At 26.5% G+C, this 20,097-nt stretch overlaps 2 protein-coding genes across 7 annotated transcripts in view; both read left to right on the top strand.

Annotated features, from left to right (window-relative positions):
• Positions 1–3,273, top strand: part of LOC102679148 (poly(ADP-ribose) glycohydrolase-like) — a 6,481-nt gene extending 3,208 nt beyond the window's left edge. For 5 of the 6 annotated variants that reach the window (XM_031508426.1, XM_031508427.1, XM_031508424.1 and 2 more), the window contains 9 exons: positions 107–267; positions 359–475; positions 597–755; positions 833–1,086; positions 1,261–1,365; positions 1,436–1,600; positions 1,672–1,990; positions 2,093–2,327; positions 2,417–3,273. In XM_031508426.1, coding sequence (XP_031364286.1) covers positions 107–267; positions 359–475; positions 597–755; positions 833–1,086; positions 1,261–1,365; positions 1,436–1,600; positions 1,672–1,990; positions 2,093–2,327; positions 2,417–3,141 — 2,240 coding nt within the window. In that variant the 3' untranslated portion in view covers positions 3,142–3,273. The remainder of the gene's footprint in view (positions 1–106; positions 268–358; positions 476–596; positions 756–832; positions 1,087–1,260; positions 1,366–1,435; positions 1,601–1,671; positions 1,991–2,092; positions 2,328–2,416) is intronic. The other variant, XM_006611230.1, reaches the window with a different exon arrangement.
• Positions 3,274–3,500: 227 nt separating this feature from the next.
• On the top strand, positions 3,501–19,536 carry LOC102679853 (WD repeat and FYVE domain-containing protein 3). The gene is made up of 45 exons (XM_006611237.2): positions 3,501–3,658; positions 4,829–5,065; positions 5,209–5,454; positions 5,533–5,691; positions 5,768–5,960; positions 6,106–6,292; positions 6,375–6,556; positions 6,747–7,098; positions 7,176–7,297; positions 7,366–7,649; positions 7,718–7,984; positions 8,065–8,355; positions 8,449–8,822; positions 8,901–9,190; positions 9,270–9,485; positions 9,565–9,966; positions 10,434–10,570; positions 10,641–10,824; positions 10,905–11,176; positions 11,251–11,480; positions 11,612–11,779; positions 11,848–12,056; positions 12,136–12,323; positions 12,415–12,563; positions 12,665–12,863; positions 12,937–13,297; positions 13,376–13,580; positions 13,653–14,073; positions 14,150–14,359; positions 14,421–14,609; positions 14,703–14,996; positions 15,080–15,315; positions 15,405–15,660; positions 15,750–15,961; positions 16,030–16,162; positions 16,231–16,384; positions 16,468–16,702; positions 16,772–16,995; positions 17,078–17,331; positions 17,392–17,619; positions 17,687–17,878; positions 17,972–18,390; positions 18,472–18,726; positions 18,825–19,022; positions 19,193–19,536. Exons 2-45 carry the CDS (start codon positions 4,841–4,843, stop codon positions 19,305–19,307), a joined length of 10,317 nt encoding a protein of 3,438 aa, XP_006611300.1. The 5' UTR covers positions 3,501–3,658; positions 4,829–4,840; the 3' UTR covers positions 19,308–19,536.
• Positions 19,537–20,097: the final 561 nt, after the last annotated feature.

Here is a 20,097-nt window from a genome sequence, read left to right as displayed (position 1 = left end):
CGGGAAAATTAAAATTGAGTGTATATTATATATGTATTTTATATATATATATATATATATATATATATATATTTTTTAATTAATTATTTATTTCTATTTCATAAAGCAAGTTCAATGTTAGTTGATATTACTGAACCAGAACCTGTGGATGATGTACCTGAATGGAAAGGTGTAAACATGGATGAAATACATAAAGGTTTAGGTATATATGATTGTCAAGAATTACCACCTATTTGTCCATCTTCATCTCATATAGTATTAATATCGGTGAATATTAAATTCAATAAATAATTTTCATTAATATATATGAATTTATTTTAAAAATGAATTTATTTTTAAATAATATATCTTAAAATAGTTACCATTACCCGTACGTGGAACACCAAAACCATATCCTACATATCAAGTAGAAAAGTGGTGTCAGGATTATGTTAGAATGCCACATTCAAAACATAGTGTATATCCAATAGATGAGGTAAGTAAATAATAATATAAATGATATTTATAAGTAAGTCAAAATTATTAAATAATATAATAATTGATATTTAATTAAATAATAATTAATTAATTGATATTAAATTTATATTTCATTATAGAATGGAACTAGACGTTGTCGAAACAGATGGGAAATAATACAAGAATCATTACTTCAAAATTTTATTTCAACTCATCAACTAGAAAATGCAATACTTTCTTATAATCACATATATGCACAACGTTGGGATTTTACTGCACTTCATCATTTCTTTTCTGAGGTAATACTTTAAAAATTCTTTATATTTTTTTTCAATATATTCTTACATATTTTCATTATAATAATTCCAAACTAAAGGTACTTGATGAAGAAGAAGCAAATATTTTCTTTGAAGTATTAATGCCAAAAATGGTTCAGCTTGCTTTGCAACTTCCTGTTTTGGTAACAGGTTCAGTGCCTCTTTTAAAACGCCACACTAATGGTGCAATAAGTCTTAGCCAGTTACAAATCGCCTCTTTACTAGCTAATGCATTTTTTTGTACATTTCCAAGACGTAATTCAACTAATCCACAATCTGAATATGGAAAATACCCATACATCAATTTCAATAGGTACTTTGTTATGCAGTTTTTAACCAAATTAAAATTGAATATGACTATTAAAAATTGACATTGTATAAATAATACAATGTAAAATAATGCAAAAATAATTATAAATAATTATTTTTTTAATTATAAATAATTAAAAGAACTCATTTAATATATTAATATAATACATTTATATAGGTTATTTTCAGCATATAAAGAAGGAAAATGGAATAAGTGTGAATCTGTAATGGAAAAAATGAAATGTATATTTCATTATTTTCGCAGAGTAACATCTAAAGGTGGGTACGTTAATATTTATTTAATGATACATATATAGAGAACCAATATATTATTTATTATAATTTTCCCATAGAGCAGCCCCAGAAGGTGTAGTAACAATTCAACGACGATATATTCCTAAATCCGATTGTCCAAAATGGGATGAACAAATACAGAAATTGTTACCTCTACATATTACAAGTAAAGGAACAATAGAAACAGAAGGAACTGGATTTTTGCAAGTGGATTTTGCTAACAAGTATATTCTTCAATATTTAATTAGATTAACATTTATCAAAATACATTTATAAAAATATAAAATACTTTTAGATATGTAGGTGGTGGTGTTCTTGGGTTAGGATGTGTACAAGAAGAAATAAGATTTGTTATTTGTCCTGAATTAATGGTGACAATGCTTGTTACGGAAGAATTAGATGACACTGAAGCATTAATTGTCAGTGGTATTGAAAGATATAGTAAATATAAAGGTTATAGTAATACTTTTAAATGGGTTGGAGACTATGTTGATGAAACACCTAAAGACAGTAGCGGAAGACGACTAACATCTATTGTTGCAATAGATGCTCTTTATTTTACACATACACAATCGCAATTCAACATAAATAATATAACAAGAGAACTTAATAAGGTTTAAAATTAATTATAAATATATAAAATATATAAAATAATATATTAAAAATAATAGTTGATTAATTATGTAAATTTTAATAATTTTTATATTTTTTTATAGGCATATGTAGGATTTGTTGGTTGCGAAGGTAGCAAGAACAATCTTCCTGCTGTTGCAACTGGAAACTGGGGATGTGGTGCATTTCGTGGAAATCCAAAATTGAAAGTTTTATTACAATTAATGGCTGCAGCTGTAGCAGGTCGATCAATGGTTTATTTTACTTTTGGGGATACAAATTTACGAGATGCTATTGCTGAAATGTACATGCACTTCGTAAAACATGAAATAAATATAGGTAGTAATTTATATTCAAATATTTTTTAAATATATTATTTAAAATATTTTTAAAATATATGGAAAAATTCATTATATTATATGTTTTAGCTCATATTTTTTCATTGTTGGTGCAGTATCAAGAATTTGCTTCAACAGGAAACTTAGATTTTTATCGTTTTTTGTATAACCGTAGTAAAATAAAATCATTTACACAACATTTAAATACAAATATTCATACAAAAGTCTCTATAACAAAAGAAATTTTGAAAAAAAGTAAAAGCATTAATAATGGAGAAAAAAGATCTTTTCAGTTAGATAAAAAATATCCTGAAACGGAAGAAGAAAAAATACAAGGTTGGTTAACTAATATTGATGAAGATACTAATAGTAAAAGAAAAACGGAGATTTTAAAAGAAGAATATATAGACGTTAAAAGAATTGTGGAAAAAGAACAGATTCAAAGTAAAGATAATATAAAGAAAAAAGAAGGACAAATTTATGATAGAGATAGTGTAGAGAAAAAAAGAAAACAGTCTTTATGGAAAGTTTCGGAAGATACGACACAGACTAAAACGATTCAAGAATGCCGATTATCTGGTTTAGAATTATTAGATACAAAACAAGATCTTATTTCACAATACTCGGATAGTGGTTGTAGTGATTCGACCAAAGATGAAAATCATCAATCAATGAAGACTTCTACAGATACACATAATACATACAAATTAATTCAAACTTTAGGTGAAAACTCTATAGTTCCAAATAAAAATGAATCGCCAACTAAAAAATCTGGACAAAGAAAAATTTCAGATTTTTTTCAACGAACAAGTTAAAAATTTTTAAGCATTTATAATTAAATAGTTCTTTTACTTTATTAAATTTTGACACAAGACTTTCTAAACACATATGTACTTTGTATATAATGTAATAATACGAATAAATAAAAAAGTAATTAATTTTGCAAATATTGTGTTTTTCTTACTATATTGATTATTATTTAAACGAAAATATAAGAACATATAAGATTATATATATGCTTGAATATTTTTTAAGTTTAATATTTCTTTTCTAATTTAATATAATTTTTTATTTAAATATATACAAAATCAATTAAAAATAGAAATTACTTTTTATTATATGTGAATATTAAAGCTTAATACATTCAAAAAATGAATAGATCTGTGATTATTAGCAGTCACGTGATACTTATCGACGTATCGCGTTGGTTGTGGACCAAAGAAATTGTCGAATATGAAGATGGCTGCTGCCACTGAAATATTAAATACTCTCATTGAAAGAGCAATTTTCCAAAAGAAAATGTAGAATTTTCTGGCTTGTGTCGCGTTTCAGGTAATAATTCATTAATTATTAGTGAATACGATACATGTCCGCATGATGATGTTCAAATTTTATTTGTAAGAATCGTGGGCGGTTACGAAGTCATTGTAATTTTACTTTAATTTGACATTTTGACAGAAGATAGACGTAAATATTGAACTGAGTGTTTGATGAAGAGTAGTGTCAATAGTAAATAAAAGTATAAAAATTATTATGACACGTGCATGAAAGATTGTTTGATGTGTATAATCAACTGAGAAATAGTGTTTCGATTTACTTCTTACACAACAATGTGCCATTTTCACATGTTATATATTCTCCGATATGTTAACGTTTTTTGTATAACCGTTTTATACAATAGCATAATAAATACTTAAAAAGATTTTACTTATTAATAAATAAACGTTTATATATTATATAATCTTTTTTTAAAAATTTATTAATTATTTTTCAATAACATTTCTATTCAAACTTTTATAGTAGTATGGAAACATTTTATAATTTTTAATATATTGCTATATCATACAAACATTTATGTTGTTATTTATATTTCCTTTTTTTATATATTTTTTATGATTAATTAAAACTGTAAGTAAGAATATAAATAATAATTTAAAGGAGTGTAATTAGTTATTTTTACATAAAATTTGTATAATAATTATTATGAATATTAATAAATTAGATTAATTAATTAATTAAAATGAATTATAATTTTAAAGATACTATACATATTATCATAATACTATATATGTATAAACTTAGTTTAATTATATAATTGATTATATTGATTATTTATAATTGATTAAACTTGTTTTACAGAAAGTAATTTACTATTGCAAATTCAATAATTTATATTGTATTTTTATCATTTTATGAATATTTTATTTATTATATTTAACAAAACTTACTAGATATAACAATAATTTTATAATTTTATTTATATTCATTTATATTATATATATATAATCATTTATTTATTCTTTTATATATTTAAAATATCAATATATTATTAAAAATATAGATTTTCTTTTACAAAATGTATTATATATACATATATAAAGATATTAATATAATTATGTAAGTTAAAATATATTAAATATTTAATTTTTTTATTCAATTTAATATTAAAATTTAATATTAATATGTATATTTAATTTATATATATTATTTATATGTTTTTAGCAAGTACTAACTATGAACATAATGCGTAAATTACGAGGGGGTACAAGTGTTGGAGGTATGGGTTCTAATAATACTGGTGGTTTAGATGATTGTACTGGAAGTACAAATCCTCAACATACTGCTCTGGGCCTTATGCATCTTAAGAAACTTTTTTCTGAATATACCCATCCTCCACATATTCTTTCTGATGCTGAACGTAATGATAAATTATATAATATGTTGCCATTATTTTGCAAGGTAAGTTTTTCTATTTTAATATCTACCACATGTAAATATAATGAAATGTGAATGTAAATTTTATTATTTTTTGTTTTTATTAAATTATTAATTTGAATTACTTAATATTTAATATTAAGTTAAATTTAATATTTAATATTTAGGTATTTGGATCTAGTCCAACAGGAGATATGAGTGAAAAATTTTGGGATATTTTGGCATTTACACAACAAGTATCTAAATTAATGGTATTTGAAATCAGTAGGAGGGCAAGCAATCAAAGTACTGAAACTGCAAGTTGTGCCATTGTAAAATTTTTAGAAATTGAAAATAGTGAAGAATCAAGTAATGGTTGGATGTTGCTCTCTGCTCTAAATTTACTTGCAGCAGGTGATACTTCTGTAATACAAGTATGTATTTCAATTATATTTCATTATTCTAAATAATGAATTTTACATTTATTTATTGATATATTTATATTTTATTAGGCAATGACTACTGCTTCTGTTCCATCAACTTTAGTAAAATGTTTATATTTATTCTTTGATTTACCTGAAATGATTGACGATGAAACCGAAATTACGGATGCAAATAGCGAATTTACTCCGAAACAACGTCGAATATTATTACAAAAAATATTTGTTCAAGTAAAAATTTCATATACATTGTCATGTTTTAATGAAATATTTATTTGAATAATTAATTTGATTTTTAAACTTCTAGTTATTAGTGAGATTATGTAGTCATCCATATCCAGCAGAAGAACTTGCTCGCAAAGATGATCTAACTTTATTATTCTCAGCAATAACTAGTTGGTGTCCTCACTATAATGTAATGTGGCGTAAAAGCGCGGCAGAAGTATTAATGACTTTATCTCGACATGGACTTACTCAAAATGTAGTAAGTTATATTCATAGTAAGTATAATTTTTTATTAATATAATTTTTCATAAATTGATTTCTATTTGAGCATGAATCTAATTTCTTCAAAACATACTAAATAATCATTATTAAATATATTTTAATTTTATATCAAATACTATTATTAATTTTTAATTATAGATAAAGGATGTATAGCATTATGTGTTGATAATATGCAACGTGTACCTGAGTTGGCACCATTGGAAGTAGTAGAAATGTTTGTTACTGTATTTTGTTTTTTAAAAGATTCTAGTGAAGTATCTCAAACACTCCTGGATGATTTTCGTGCTTGTCAAGGATATATCTTTTTATCAGAATTTTTATTAAAGTAAGAATTTTTTTAATCTTAATAATATTTAAGTTAATATAATTGTGATAGATTATAAACTTTAAAAATATTTATATTGTAGACATGCTCCATCAAGATTAGAACAAGATAGTAGAGCAGAAGCACAAGATGCTATTCGAAATTTAGTGCTTATGTTGGCATCTTTAACAATGTGTGGACATACAGAATTAAAACCAAGTCAAGCTAGTATGGGATCTTTATTTCAAATGCTTGGTTTTACTTTACCTCAACCAAGTAATAGAGGTATGAATATTTCAATATACAATTTTAAATTATATTAATAAAATAAATATTATATATAACTAGAATATATTATGTATAAAATATATATTATTATTATTTCAATATAATATATTGAAAATATATTAAATATATAATTTGTTAAAATACTATTATTTTTTATAATTGATAAAATATTAATTGTTTTTTATAGGAGGAAGTGTTCGAAATATTCAAGCATTCCAAGTATTACAATCTGTATTTGTAAAATCTAATTCACCACTTTTGTGTTGTACAATTCTCGATGCAATATCGAGTGTATATCATAGTGACAATGCCAATTATTTTATACTTGAAGGACAAAATACGTTATCCCAATTTGCAGAAAAAATTTACTTAAAAAATCGAGAAATACAAGAAAAGTTTTTTCAGCTATTAGAATTTATAGTGTTTCAACTTAATTTTGTGCCTTGTAAAGAACTTATATCATTATCTATATTACTCAAAACAAATAATTCAACTAGTTGTAGTATCTTATGTATGGAAACATTACTTAATATACTCAGGTAATGAGCAACACTTCTTATTTATATATATATTTATTATCTAATATATATGATTATATTTTATATTGATTTTTTAGACATAATAATATATTTAAAGATGTATACAGGGAAGTAGGTATGTTAGAAGTCTTTGTTACGTGTCTTCATCGTTATGCAACTTTACTGAAAGATAAACAGGCTGCATATGATCAAGGATTAGGTAATAATATTTTTATATTTTTATTTTCATTTAATATGTATAGAAATAAATAAATATTACTTTTTCAGAATGTAAAATTTGCCCAGAAGATGAGCGATTGGGTGCCTTAGTAATGGAAGCTTTGACAACATTATTGGCAAGTAACGTTCAAAATGCTAATGTTTTTAGGGAATGTGGTGGAGCACGTTGTGCTCATAATCTCGTACCCTATATGGACTGCCGATATCAAGCTCTTGGTATTGTTAGAGAATTAATACTTAGTGCAGGAGGAGATGATGATATGGCTACATTATTAGGTGTTATGCATTCAGCACCTTCTAATGCCTTAGTCTTAAAGACACATATATTAAAAGTTAGTTGATACTAATAATAATTTTTATATCTTTTAATACTCTGTTTTAACATATTATTATTTTTTAGTCTTTACTGGCTTGTTTACGAGAATCTCATCGAACTAGGACTGTTTTTCGAAAAGTAGGAGGTTTTGTATATGTGATGTCCGTTTTAGTATCTTTGGAAGGTCAATTAGGCATGCAAAGATCGGAGAATACAGAACCTTGTAATGATATTATAAAAAGAACGCCACAGGAAGAAGCACAGTTATTAACTCTTTTACATGTCGTATTTCACACTATAAGTACAGCTATGAGATTTGAACCTGCAAATGCAAAATTTTTCCATCATGAAGTAAATATTTATATATTAATGTTTATAAAGTATAGTGATTGTTAATATTATAATATATTTATATAATATTTCTTCTATAGATATGTCAATCAAGCTTGTGTGATACTTTACGATTGCTTGGATGTTTCTCAACACAGACAAAACTTACTGAAATAGATATAATATCAATTACAAATTATCATAATATGTTATCATCACTATTTACTGGAAGTGTATTAGAACCTGTATTTCCAGAAGTTATACCAAAAACATTAACATATGCATGCTTATTATTAAGACTTCTTTATGATGTAGCGCTCGATTCTTTTGATAAGCCGAATTTGGTGGGTTTAGGAATGAGATCGCCAAACCATAAACAAAATAGTGTTGAGGTAATTTTTAATATGTTAATTTTATAAAATATAATATTATTATTATAATAAATTTATTATTAAATTAACAACTAAATATTATTTTATTTTTAGCAACAAAAATCTTTTGATTCTCCAGGAGGTGGCAAAAGAAGTATTATAAATTCTTTAAATTTGAATCCACCTAGTCCTGAACCAATTGTAGTTCATCCTGGTATTGTAGTTGGAATGCTACATTTACTTCCATCAATCTCAGAACCATCTACTCCACAAATGGCTTTAGCTTTACAATTATATGTTGCTGAAATTATTAAAAGTCTAGTGCGATCCGAAAGAAATCAACAAATCATGTGTGATGCTGGAATGGCAGGTGAATTGTTATCTGTTGGTAGAATTGCTTTACAGGATGAAACACATCCTTTGCATCAACCATTACAATATATTATAGAAAGACTTGCAGCACAATCTTTAGAACCCCGTGATTTAAGGTAAGATATAAAATAAAATTTCAAAAATCCGATTATCATATATAATATTTGTATGAATTATTATTTTTGTGATTGTAGAGAATTTTTGCGTTTGGGTGATCCATTGTGTTGTATTTCACTCGATGATATTGAACCAAATAAAGTTCGAGGTGGACCTGTACCATTAACGCGTATTAAAACTTTAGTATCTATGACAACACCAAAAGATTTTCGAGCACATGGTTCTTGTACTTTACCACCTTTTGTAGAACTTGATATGAGTGCGGAAGGATTTGCATGTTTATACTTACCTAGTGTGGCACCACAAAGTACAACTCCACCTACGGTAGTAGCTGCTGATAGTAGTGTACTTGGCGGAATTGGTTCTGGTAAATCTTAAATATAATTAATTGATTTAAATCTCCAAAAATTTATATTTTTTTTAAATGCACTTATATTAATTTTTAGGTGATAGATTATTTCCTCCACAGACTGGTTTAACTTATAGTACATGGATATGTGTTGATAAATTTAGTGATCCTAGAACTGATGCTCATTGCGTACGATTATTAACATTAGTTCGTACTCCGCAATCAACAAAAGATTTAATTTGCTTAACTGCTGTGCTTAGTGCAAGAGATAAAGCGATTATTGTATCTACACAGGAAACACCATTACCGCAAAGTAAATATTATTGATATCTTCATATTCGTTATCAATCAATTTAATATTTTAAATATAATTTATTAAATAAAAAATTCAGATGTAGGTGAATGGGAACCAGAAGGAACTGGTGAATGTGGCGCAAGAGTTTGGTGTCCAGATTTGCTTCAGGAAGGCCAATGGCATCATATAGTTATTGTACTAAATCGTGCTGTTTTAAAAAATTCAAGTTTTTCATTATATTTGGATGGTCAACATATTCATAGTCAGAAGCTTCATTATATTACACAAGTCCCTGGAGGAGGAGCAGCAAATTTAACAGTAGCATCTCCAGTATATGGGTATATAGGTACACCACCTTGTTGGCGACGGTATTCTAGACTTACATGGAAACAGGGGCCATGCCATTTAGTAGAAGAAGTATTTAACTCACAAAATATAACAACATTATTTAAATTAGGTCCACATTATATGGGAAGTTTACAAGCTCCACTATTATCAGGTATTAGAATTTGTCAGATTTTTTTTAAATATAAAATATATATAAATAATTTATATATGATATATAATAATATATAAATATTTATATTTTTTAAAAAATATTATATAAAATATATATAATTATAATATGAAAGATGAGGATTGAACGAGTATTATATTATGTTTATATTATAGTATTGAATGAGGAGTAATGCAAATTGTTCTATTTTTATATATAATAAAAATATGTTATATACATTAAATTTATATACTGTGAATTTTAAGATACAATTGAAAAATCTCTTAATATTTTTTAAAGTAATTTTAATTGAAAATCATTGTTGAATCATTAATTTTTTATATTATAATTTTTACTAATATAGTTTTAAATTATTTTATTAAAAATTCTTATAAAATTTTAAATATCGTTATTAAATATTCCTATAATAATTTTGACTATTATTTAAATAAAAATATATTTTTTTGCAGGTCAAGAACCTTTAATGCCTCTTGTTGCAGAAGAAAAAGTTGTATTTGGATTAAATTCTAAAGCAATGTCTCAATTAACATTAGCTAAAATTAGAAAAGTTTATAGTCGAGCTGATAATAAATCAATTGCTAAACAGGTATATATAATTATTTTTATCTTGTATTTTTTATATGTATTCACTAAATTGTATTATTATTACTTGACAGCTTGGTATGTCATCGCATGAAAATGCTACTCCTATTAGAGTTCTTCATAATTCAGCAGGACATTTAAGTGGACCAGCAAGAGCACTTGGAGGTGTAGTCGTTGGATATCTTGGTGTTCGTGTCTTTAGTCCTCGACCTGTAGCTACTATGATTGATAATGTGGGAGGATGTTCAGTGTTATTAGGTAAAATTTTTTAGAATTTTTAAATATATATTTAAATATTTGTTTAAAAAATTTTTTTTAAATAACTATTTATTTCATAGGTTTAATAGCTATGGCTCAAGATGTAGAATCTTTATACGCTGCTGTTAAAGCATTAGTTTGTGTTGTAAGATCCAATCAAGTTGCTCAACAAGAAATGGATCGTAGAAGAGGATATCAAACATTGGCAATGTTACTAAGGAGGAAATGTCCTCTTTTAAATAGTCATATCTTGCATCTTACATTCAGTCTTGTAGGTACAGTTGATAGTGGTAGAGAAACTAGTGCAATACCTAACATTATGGCATTTCAAGATCTTCTATGTGACTTGCAAGTATGATCTTTTTTTATTTCCACAAATAATTTATCTTCAGAATAAATATTATGAAGATATCAAACTATTTTTAGATTTGGCATGAAGCACCAGGCGAACTCTTAAGATCACTTTTAGAACATTTGTATGAATTAATAGCAGAATCAAGTGAAAAAAGAACAAATTTACGTTTAATGCGAGATTTGCAATTAGTACACAAATTGTTACATATTTTAAGTGATGTAAAACAAAGTAGTACAAGACAGATTTTGCTCGCACTACTTAGTATATTATTAAGTCAGCCAAGACAAGCTGATTTGCTTTGGTAAATTGTTTTATTTAATTTATTTTGTTTTACAAACATATATATGCATTATATGATATTCATAATATTAGTATTAAATTTATTATATAATATTATTATTATTAGATATTAATAATATTATATTTTTATAGGTTCGGTCAATTTATAGTTGCTACGTTACCACAAAGTCCAGAAAAACATTTAATTCTTCGAGAAAGTGAAGGAAATAAAGAAGGAGAAGGGGAACATATACTTTTGCGAAATCGTTGTTTGCAACTTTTACATTCTTTATTATTTAATGGTCCCAAAGTAAATATAAAGTAAGTAAAATTAGAAAGTTAAATAAATAAAAATTTTATTATCGTTAAAATTTAATAATATTTTTCAGTATGTGTGAAGAATTAGCCAAAGTATTAGGTTTAGATTGGATATTATTATTTCTTCAGTCTGGTCTTCATAGTACAACCATAATATGGGGATTAAGAATTTTAGTTGCCATTTGTTCTGTGCAATCAATATTACAAAAATTTAAAGAAGGAACTAGTAATGGTAGTTGGTTACGTCATACAGATCATAATAAAATGGCATTAGCACTCGGTATATACATATGAGATATTAAATATATAAGATTTAATTAATATATTAATTATATTTTATATTTTTATATTATTTTTAGGTTGTCATCAGCAAATTACAGGTGGTGAAACTAAGCCATCTGGTCTTCATGTACCAGGATTTCAACATTTAGGATGGTTATTACCACAACATGTAGATCTTGTTCCTGAATTATATTTTCTTTTTATTGCTCTTATGATGGGACAACCTGTAAAATTATTGCCTACTGATTCAAAAGTCATTTTAAAAGTTCTGTAACGTTTTTCATATGTTTTTTATTTTTAATTTATAATATTTAAATTATATATAAATATAAAAATGTTTATATTTTGAATAATAGCTCGATTTGGACAATGTATGGAACTTTTTGTTTGGTGTTCCTGCAAATCATACATTATCTTCTTTTGCAAGTAGAATTAATCTTTGTCCAGAAGCTGTGGTAACACTATTAGCGATGGTACGAACAATGTTAAATAATTATTCAATTAAGTAAGTTTTATAATTTATTTATTTTTTCTTCAAGAATTGTTTCAATTATATTAGATATTGTACAAAATAATAAATTAATTCATAAAATTTTTATTTAATAGCCCAGAATCTTTGCCCGATTGGTTAAGTGATTATCCAGTGACAATAATACAGTTTCTCTTTTTTCTTTATCATAATTTTACTGATTTTATGCAAGTATTTATGTCTGCGGAAGTATTAGGTGCATTAGCTGGTACGTTATTTCCAAAACCTTCAAGTTCTAGCCAAGATAGTAGTGGAGCTAGTACTCCAGCAGATGAGGTAAATCTTATATAGTAGTAATAAGTTTTTAATAATCAATGAAAAATTTGATAATAAATTATATTATTTTCAGCAAGAACCAGTATTAGTAAGATCTCCATCAAAGGATGTTGGTTTAACAAATCATCCAGCAAAAAAATTTGTCATGGATTTTTTACGAGTTATTGTAGTAGATTCCCTCTCTTTGCCTGTTACTGCAAAATCTCCACCAGCTATTGATTTAGTTTTGGAAGCATGGCCAGAACATGCATCTACAGGACAACAGACACGTTATCAAACAGAAATTTTATCTATTCTTATGGAACATTTATTGGCTGCAGATGTTTTAATTGGGGAACAAGCAGCATTACCTGTCGTTCCTGGTGGATCAGTCAATAATATAATTAGTAATGTATGTTATGTTGCAGCAAGAATAGTTGATAAATTATGGCAAGGTAAATCAAGAGATTTTTGTATTTATTTTTAAATATAAATATATATCTTTTTTTTTTATAATTTTCTTTTTAACATAGGTGCTTTAACAAAAGATCCACATGAAGTTTTTGATTTCATTGTAAAATTAATTGGTCAAGCAAAAAGACGACCAGGTGTTGTTAGTATGGAAGGTCTTCATCATTGTCTAAACAGAACAATTTTATTTTTATTATCACGAGCAACAGATTCGATAGCTGATCAAATGGCTGTATTAGAAGCATTACATAAGCTTACTACTCACAGGTAAAGTTTACATTTTCTAAAATAAAATTATAAATTATAATTAAAATTTAATTTAAAAATGTTCTTCTATAGATTGTTAGTTTTTGGTGCTGGTAATCATGAATTAGAATTTATTGGTTGCTTAACTTATTGCTTATTACAATTGACTGCTGATATAAAAATTATGCTCGATACAAATACAAAAACAACATGGCATGTTAATCCACAAGTTGAAGCTAGTGATGATAGATTAACGTCTCATCAAGGTCATAATTTGATGGCTGTTGCTGCTACAAGAGTTTGGGAAGAATTATATGTTTGTAAAAAACCTGCTATAGAAGAGGTTTTTAAAATTACTCTTCCAGTACCTATAGGTAATGAACGTGCTCCTGAATTATCAATAGTGAGAGATCAAGTACATGAAGCCGCAACTAAACTTTGGTTGAATTACGTTGTTATGGAAAGAAAAGCTTCATATAGAGTTCCTTGGGAACTTCATAATCAAATACAATCGGTAAATATTTGATTAAGGCAAATTTTAATAAAAATTTAATAGAATGAAATGTATACAGAATTATATTCTATTTTAGAAAATTCAAAAAGTAACAGGAGGCTTAACAAGATTAGCTAGTCGAACAAAAGTTCGAAAAGAAGAATCTGTACGTGTAAGATTAAGATTACATCAGAATACTGTTGCACAATGGACAGAACAGCATATTGTATTAGTCCGAGAACTCGCTACTGCTAAACGTTTGCAATATATACAAACTAATCAACATACTCAACGATATGTATATCAAGTAAGAATATTAATTAAAAAGAAGAAAAAAAATCAATAATTATATTAATAATATGTTATAGGAATGGTTACAAACTGAAACTGAATTAACAAGAGAGCGAGGTTTATGGGGACCTCCAACACCTACTAAACTCGATAAATGGATGTTAGATATGACAGAAGGTCCATGCAGAATGAGAAAAAAAATGATGAAAAATGAACTTTTTTATATACATTATCCTTATCGACCTGAACTAGAACATCCTGATAATGTAAATTCATAAATTCATTTTACAAAAAACTGAATTAATTTTTATTGACAAATATTTATTAATTAATATTTCATTTTTTTTTATTTTATGTAGAAACAATTAAAGTACAAAGTTGCAACCAGCACTGATAGTAAAGAATATTACTTAAAGCAACTTGGTAATTCATCTGGAATGTTCGAACGCGAACGTGATCCTGTTATCGATGATACACCGTTAAATGTTAATGATACTTCTACAGAGAGTGAACCTCCCATGGTACCATGTACCTTAGAACGTCATGCTAGTGAACCAGACGAAGCACCAGAAGACAATGAACAAGAAGAAGAAAATAATCAGACTGTTCCAGACAATCAAACTTTAATACGATTATTAGAGGAACATGAAAAAGTTAGTTCTTTTAATATAAATAATTTTATTATAAATAAATAATATTCAATATATGTAATATTTAAATATTTTTATATTTTTAGATAAGTCATATGTTCAGATGTGCTAGAATTCAAGGTTTAGATACAACTGAAGGTTTGTTGTTGTTTGGGAAAGAACATTTTTATGTAGTTGATGGATTCACACTCTTAAAATCTAGAGAAATAAGAGATATAGAAAGTTTACCCGAAGCTTATGAACCAATTTTACCATCGCCAGGATCTCCTAGAAGATCCAGAGCTATGAGACAATGTTCAAAATTTAATTATGAAGATATTAGGTAATAAATCTTTATATTTACGTAATTAAATGATTATATCTAATTTTAATATAATAAAATACATTTTTATTTATTTATTTTTTTTGTAGAGAAGTACATAAAAGAAGATATCTATTACAACCAATGGCATTAGAAGTATTTAGTGGAGATGGCAGAAATTATTTATTAGCATTTCCGCGTAAAGTAAGGAATAAAGTTTATCAAAGATTTATGACATTTGCAACAGCAATTGCTGACAGTGCACAACAATCTGTTGCTGGTCAGAAAAGAACAGCAAATGTAGAACAGGCTACAGGTTTACTTTCTAATTTAATAGGTGAAACTTCTGTTACACAACGATGGGTGGTTGGTATTTTAAGTAATATTTAATTTACATTGTTTATATTATAATTATTTATAAAAACTTGTTTTTTTACTGTATCTTGTTTCTTTAGAGGGGTGAGATATCTAATTTTCAGTATTTGATGCATCTTAATACTTTAGCGGGACGTAGCTATAATGATTTGATGCAATATCCAATATTTCCATGGATCTTAGCTGATTATGATAGTGAAGAGTTAGATCTTACTGATCCAGGAACATTTAGAGATTTTAGTAAACCTATGGGTGCACAAAGTCCAGAACGATTATTACAGTTTAAAAAGAGGTAATGAGACTAATTTAAAATAATTTAATATAACATAAAAATAATTTAATAATTATTAATTACTTCAGATATAAAGAATGGGATGATCCACATGGAGAAACACCCCCTTATCATTATGGAACTCATTATTCTTCTGCAATGATAGTTTGTTCATATTTAGTAAGAATGGAACCATTTACACAACATTTTCTTCGGTTACAGGTTTATAAAGATTTTTTAAATAAAAACACAAAACTAATTGTGACATTAATTATGAAAAATATTTTTAGGGTGGACATTTTGATCTAGCAGATAGAATGTTTAATAGTATAAAAGAAGCATGGCTTTCTGCATCTAAGCATAATATGGCTGATGTGAAAGAACTTATACCAGAATTTTTTTATCTTCCAGAATTTCTTGTTAATTCAAATCATTTTGATTTAGGTGAATATTATTTATCAAAGAAACTTATGTTTTAATTTTATCATTAATTGTATCATTAATCAATATTGTCTGTTATTTTTTAGGTTCTAAGCAGAGTGGTGTACAATTAGGAGATATTGTATTACCTCCATGGGCAAAACAAGATCCTCGAGAGTTTATACGTGTGCATCGACTCGCTTTAGAATGTGATTACGTATCACAACATCTTCATCAATGGATTGATTTAATATTTGGATGTAAACAAAATGGTCCTGCTGCAGTTGAAGCTGTTAATGTATTTCATCATTTATTTTATGAAGGGAATGTTGATATTTATAAGTAAGATTTATTTAATATTAATTTTTTATTAATATGGTTTGATTTTTATTATTTTTAATATATTTTTAGCATTGATGATCCTTTAAAAAAAAATGCTACTATTGGATTCATTAATAATTTTGGTCAAATACCAAAACAATTGTTCAAAAAACCACATCCAGCTAAAAAAATGACACAAAGAACTAGTGTTATTGATCCAGGACCTATTACTCCAGGTTTAAGTATTACTACATCTGACAAATTGTTCTTCCATAATCTTGATAATTTAAAACCATCACTTCAACCTATAAAAGGTCCATACAGTTATTATTAAAATTTACTTACAAATTACAAATTATAATTAATATTATTTTAATATTATTATTTATTTTTTAGAATTAAAAGGTCCAGTTGGACAAATACTTCATGTTGATAAAGCTGTGTTAGCTGTAGAACAAAATAAAACGCTTATTCCCCCGACGTATAACAAGTATGTTGCATGGGGTTTTGCAGATCATTCCCTTAGAATAGGAAATTATGATAGTGATAAAGCAATATTTGTATGCGAAGCTATGATACAAAGTGGCGGAGAAATAGTTGCGTGCGTTTGTCCGTCTTCCAAATTGATAGTAACTGCTGGCACAAGTTCTGTAAGTTATGATATCAATTTAATTATCTAGCAATTTTTTAAAATTAAAATATTTTGATAGGTTGTAACTGTTTGGGAATATACCAAAAGACAACTTTCCATTAAACAATGTTTATATGGTCATACGGATGCTGTTACATGTTTATCATCTAGTCCAGCATATAATGTAATTGTATCAGGATCTCGAGATGGTACTGCAATTATATGGGATTTATCTCGTTGCTTATTTGTTCGTCAACTTCGTGGACATGCAGGACCAGTAGCTGCTGTAGCCATAAATGAATTGACAGTATGTTTTTTTAAATTGTATAAGAAAAAAATGGAAATTTAATATGTAAAAATAATATTATTTATAGGGAGATATAGCTACCTGTGCAGCTACTTGGTTACATGTATGGAGTATTAATGGTGAAGAACTTGCTAGTGTTAATACTTGTGTTGGTCGTGCTGATAGAATGCAACAAATTTTATGCGTTGCTTTCAGTCAAACTCATGAATGGGATTCCCAAAATGTTATTATGACTGGTTCGACAGATGGTGTAGCTCGAGTAATAATACAAAATAATACAAATTAAAATAATACAAAATTTATAATATTTAAAATGTATTGTACATATAAGAAAAAATTATATATTTTATAGATGTGGTCAATGGATTATGTACAAGTGCCTGCAGAAGAAGAGAAACTAGAGGAAGTTACTATTACCAAAGAAAAACATACGAAGTCGAATAAAAATGAAAGTCAAAATGAAAATACAAAAAAGCGAGTACATGAATTAGTTAAACAAATGAGCATTTCTGCTGAAGGGTCGAGTTTGCTTGCAAAAAGTGGTTCAGAAAGTAGTCTTTCAGAACCTGAAAATGCTAAAGAAGCATCAAGATTACATGAAGAAAAAGAAGAATGTTCGGATAATGAATCGAGCAATGGTTCTAGTAATAAACCATCGCCGCAAAATAATAATACTCCTACTATTGTACTCCGAAGAAAAAGTCGTGGAAATCCAATGTTTCGCAAAAGCGAAGGTGGTGGACGTGCAGATAGCGAAGGTACTCAAACAAGGTAATGAAATATAGTTTATTTATATTCTTAAAAGATATATTTTCAATTTTTATTATAATATTATCAATTAAATAAATTTAGTGAGTCATCGAATAATCCTGGAGATTCTGAAGGAGCTCTACGAGCTAGTAAAAGTGATACTAGTTTAACGGATAGTTTTGTTATGGTTACCGAAGCTGATACGAAACCTAAAAAAATTAATCCACAGAATATCTTAAGAGAAGGTTTTAAATGGCAACGGCAATTAGTATTTAGAAGTAAATTAACGATGCATACTGCATATGATCGTAAGGATAATGCAGAACCTGCATCTATAACAGCTCTTGCAGTATCAAGGTATATTTATAATTTATTTATTATTTAAGAAATATTAAAAATGAAAAATATATAAAATATAAAATTAATTATATTAAAATAAGTTATAATAATTACAGAGATCATAGAACAGTATATGTTGGAGACACAAGGGGAAGAGTATTCTCGTGGAGTGTATGTGAACAGCCAGGACGTACGGTAGCTGATCATTGGCTTAAAGATGAAGGAGCGGATTCATGTGTTGGTTGTGGTGTTAGATTTAACCTTTATGAGAGGAGACATCACTGTCGTAACTGTGGACAAGTATTTTGTTCAAAGTAAGTTACTATTATATCATATTATATCATAATTATTTTAAAAATTATCTTAAATAATTTTTTTATATAAATATTTTATATAAATTATATAGATAAAGATTCAAGAATTTTTTTTATTATATTATTATTTTAAATATTTTGTTAATACTTTATATATGTTTTATATACAGATGTAGCCGATTTGAATCGAAAATATCGAGACTTGGGATTTTAAAACCTGTTAGAGTTTGTCAAGGTTGTTATTCATCATTACGCTCTCAGCATTCCGCTGAGAGTAGCACTTAAATATATAAAGTAATATATTACATTGTTTCATATAAATTATTAATTTTAAAACGGGATATTGCGAGAATGTACATAATCTCATCGCAATGTACCTCTTTATGTTTTTATTCGAATTTTTGTACAAGAGAAACGAAGTGTGCATTTTGTTCTTATTTCATATCTTATGCAATATCTTAATTTTAAAAAAATTCTTGCATTTCTACGAAAGAAGTAGGAAAATCGATCGCTGTATTTATAATTCACATTTTTAGTTACAATAATTTTATATTACATAAATTGAAACTATTTTAAATCTTTTTTTCATGAATCAAACGCTTAATATATTACAATACATTCCTGTCGATTTTATAATATATTATTGTGTATACTTTTTACTGTTATAATGAACTAAGCTATTTCCTAATGATAATCGGCCTGTTTCACATTATCGACAGGTTTGTACTGAAAAATTTTTAAAAGACAGTATTTGAAAATTACATGATATTTAAGTCTCTAATTTATAAAGCACATATTGTAAGTCACAAATATGTCTTTTGTTTCTATATTCGAATCTTAATCATTTACTTTTATATGTCATATATGTTTATATTTTATATATCAAAAATCAATGTGTATAATTATTATATATTTAATTTATATGTTGCATTTACTTTTAATAACAGAGTTTACATACAAGATTATGTATAGCAGCATTTGTTTAATAATCTGTGATTTCTTTTCCTACTTTAATTTAATGAATTTATGATTAGTAAATTTCAAAAATAATCGTTAATAATAATAATAATAATAT

This window comes from Apis dorsata, unplaced genomic scaffold (assembly GCF_000469605.1).
Source record: "Apis dorsata unplaced genomic scaffold, Apis dorsata 1.3 scaffold_85, whole genome shotgun sequence".
Taxonomy (NCBI): domain Eukaryota; kingdom Metazoa; phylum Arthropoda; class Insecta; order Hymenoptera; family Apidae; genus Apis; species Apis dorsata.
Note: the sequence above shows the minus strand (reverse complement) of the source record. Positions and strands in the feature narration are given on the sequence as shown.